Source organism: Impatiens glandulifera, chromosome 1, assembly GCF_907164915.1.
Source record: "Impatiens glandulifera chromosome 1, dImpGla2.1, whole genome shotgun sequence".
NCBI lineage: Eukaryota > Viridiplantae > Streptophyta > Magnoliopsida > Ericales > Balsaminaceae > Impatiens > Impatiens glandulifera.
This window is the reverse complement of record NC_061862.1, coordinates 22,890,494-22,893,362: the sequence shown is the minus strand read 5'-3', so window position 1 is coordinate 22,893,362 and position 2,869 is coordinate 22,890,494. Positions and strand designations below refer to the sequence as shown.

Sequence of the window (2,869 nt, the reverse complement as noted above, 5' to 3'; positions counted from 1 at the left end):
TCAAACTTCTTCTAGAGTTTTCTTTCTCAAGTGAACTTGTATAACTCATATTCATCACATGAATAAACCAAGAAATAGCTTCTGCACAGAATTGTGTAGGAACATGCTTGCTAGATAACACACTCCTAACTAAATTTATCATAGTTCTATTTCTTCTTTCTACTACTCTATTTTGTTGGGGTGTGTAAGCTGTTGTAAAGTTGCCTTTTAATTCCCATATTTAAAAAAAAAAATTATTATAGGTGAACTCACCACATCTATCTGATCGAAGACAAGCTATATGTTCTTTACTTTCTTTCTCAACCAGTAACTTAAACTTTTTTAAATAATCAAATACTTCTGATTTTTCACGCAAGAAGAAAGCCCGAGTTTTCTATTAAAATCATCAATGAAGAGTAGTATGTACCTTTTACCATCATTCGTAACTAGATTGATTAGTCCATACAAATTAGAATGAATTGGCTGTAGTTTTCTTATAACTCTACATCTGCTTTTCTTAGATTGCGTATATTTGTGATTTTTTTCTATTAGACAATGTGAGCATATATCTGTTAGAATTTTGATAGTTGGAAGTCCTATCACCAAACCTTGAGATTTCATGGCTTGAAGACTCTTATAATTGAGGTGACCCAATCTGTAGTGTAAAGTTCTGAGTCTTTTCCTACATATGTCTGAAAACACAGATTATTTGGAGTTTTTTTCTATTCGTTGGACAACTTTATAGCATTCACTTTGAACAATCTATTTGGACTCATCTTTGTAGTCATCAAAAGCCCTTTAACTTTATGGTAAATCTTACATTCATCATCTTGAACCATAACAAGATCATTTCTTTATAATTGTCCCACACATAATAAATTGCTTTCAAGATTTGAAACATAATGAACATCAGTAACAATGTGTTTAATGTCATTCACCTACAATATTACACTCCCTTTGCATGTAAATGTCATCTTCATATCATTACCCAATTTCACTTCATGTCTAAAACTTGTATCCGATTGTGAAAATAAATATGTATTCTCACACATGTGGTTAGTGTTAGAGTATAATATAATATATTTGTAAGATATTATCACAATATTATAAATTATGATAATATCAATATTATATATTTAGTTTCATTATATGTCAATTATAATGTCTATATAATAGGCATAATCTATGTAACCATGAATAACAATTCAATACAATCTTTCTCTATTTATTCTAACATGATATTAAAGCCTTGTTGTCGGTTTTGAGTCAATCAAGTGATAATCCTCTATTGCCTCCATCAATGGTTATCTTAGCCATTGATGGAGGACTCTTATCATTTATTATTAATATTATATTTTTTCGGTGGTCTTAAGCAACTTATCTGGGATTTTGGATTTCATTTGAGTGGATTTGTTTTTGTCTAATTGGATTGGGGATTTTGGTAGCTTGGTAGAAATGAGTTTGGTTGTTTTGTTCTTAAGTGAGGAGGGTAACTTGGACGGATCGAAGGTTAATTTGATTGAATTAGCTAATTTAGTAGAATGTTGATTATATTATTATTCTTGGAGGAGAGGAAATCGGAAGTGAGTTTTTGAAGCTTGGTTTGATTGATTTTGGTTTTGGTTATCTTGTTGAGTATAGGGAGTTGAATTTGGTTTGGTATTTCCCTATGTTTGTGAAATTTTGTTTGATTAGTTTTGGTTTTAGTTATTGTTGAGAATAGGGAGTTGAATTTGGTTTGGGTTTTCCCTAAGTTTGTAAAGTTTGGTTTGATTGGTTTTGGTTTGGTTTGATTGTTGTGGGTTGTTGATTTCAGTTTGGTTTTTTTGAGGAGTTTGCGAAACTTAGTTTGGTTGGTTTTGATTTGGTTGTTAATTTTGGTTGGTCTGAATCAAAGAAGAGTTGTTTGTTTTTATTCAAAAATTGAGAAAAGGCAAATTTATAGCTCAAGTAAAAATAACATTTGAGTCTACAAACAGGCTACTTTAACATGATTAGGATTAAAGATTATTTCAAATAGTTGAAAAATTACTCTTAAAAAACAATGAAAACAACAGTCAAACTATAGAAAAACAAATTGTTCGTCCTGAAACAAAACTAAGACCTTGGCTTCTTCTTTTTCTCTTTGAAGAGAGCAAGAAGGGAAACACCAGATACATTGACAACCTTAAACCTGACTCCAAGAATATCTTCCACAGCATGTCCTTTACGTCCAAATCCAGCAATAATAACCTCATCATTTTCTTCAATGTAATTTAAACAACCATCATTAGGAACAAAAGCAGCAGTCTTCTTTCCATTCTTGATCAATTGAACACATGCACATTTACGGATGGCAGAGTTAGGTTGCTTAGCTTCAATACCTATCTTTTCCAAAATAATGCCCTCGGCATGTGAAGACCCGGCAAATGGTTTCTTCCATTCATTGCCAAGATGAGATTTTTTTATACGCCTTATCATCCCACCTTTGAGTTCTTCGATGGGAGTTGAATTTGGTTTGGGTTTTCCTAAGTTTGTAAAGTTTGGTTTGATTGGTTTAGATTGGTTTGGTTGTTGTGGGTTGTTGATTTCAGTTTGTTTTTTTGGAGGAGTTTGTGAAACTTGGTTTGGTTGTTAATTTTGGTTGGTCTGAATCAAAGAAGAGCTGTTTTTTGTGGATGGTCAATGGATTGAGCAGAAGAGAGAAGAGAAGAAGATTAAGAATGATGTGTAACTTCTTATTGTTTGCGTTTTCGCTTTATGACTGTCAAACTCTCAATGCTTATTGTTGTTGTATCGTGAGTTTGAGTGATGATGTTAGAGTATAATATAATATATTTGTAAGATATTATCACAATATTATAAATTGTGATAATATAAATATTATATTATTTAGTTTTTTATATGTCAA

At 31.3% G+C, this 2,869-nt stretch overlaps 1 protein-coding gene across 1 annotated transcript; it reads right to left on the bottom strand.

Moving 5' to 3' along the window:
• Positions 1 to 1,901: 1,901 nt before the first annotated feature.
• On the bottom strand, positions 1,902 to 2,468 carry LOC124921654 (40S ribosomal protein S23-2-like). The gene has a single exon (XM_047462337.1). It carries the CDS (start codon positions 2,437 to 2,439, stop codon positions 2,077 to 2,079), a length of 363 nt encoding a protein of 120 aa, XP_047318293.1. The 5' UTR covers positions 2,440 to 2,468; the 3' UTR covers positions 1,902 to 2,076.
• Between the last annotated feature and the right edge of the window lie 401 nt (positions 2,469 to 2,869).

Excerpts from the sequence above, each read along its gene's own strand:
- LOC124921654 (XM_047462337.1), bottom strand. The coding sequence starts at position 2,439 with ATGATAAGGCGTATAAAAAAATCTCATCTTGGCAATGAATGGAAGAAA.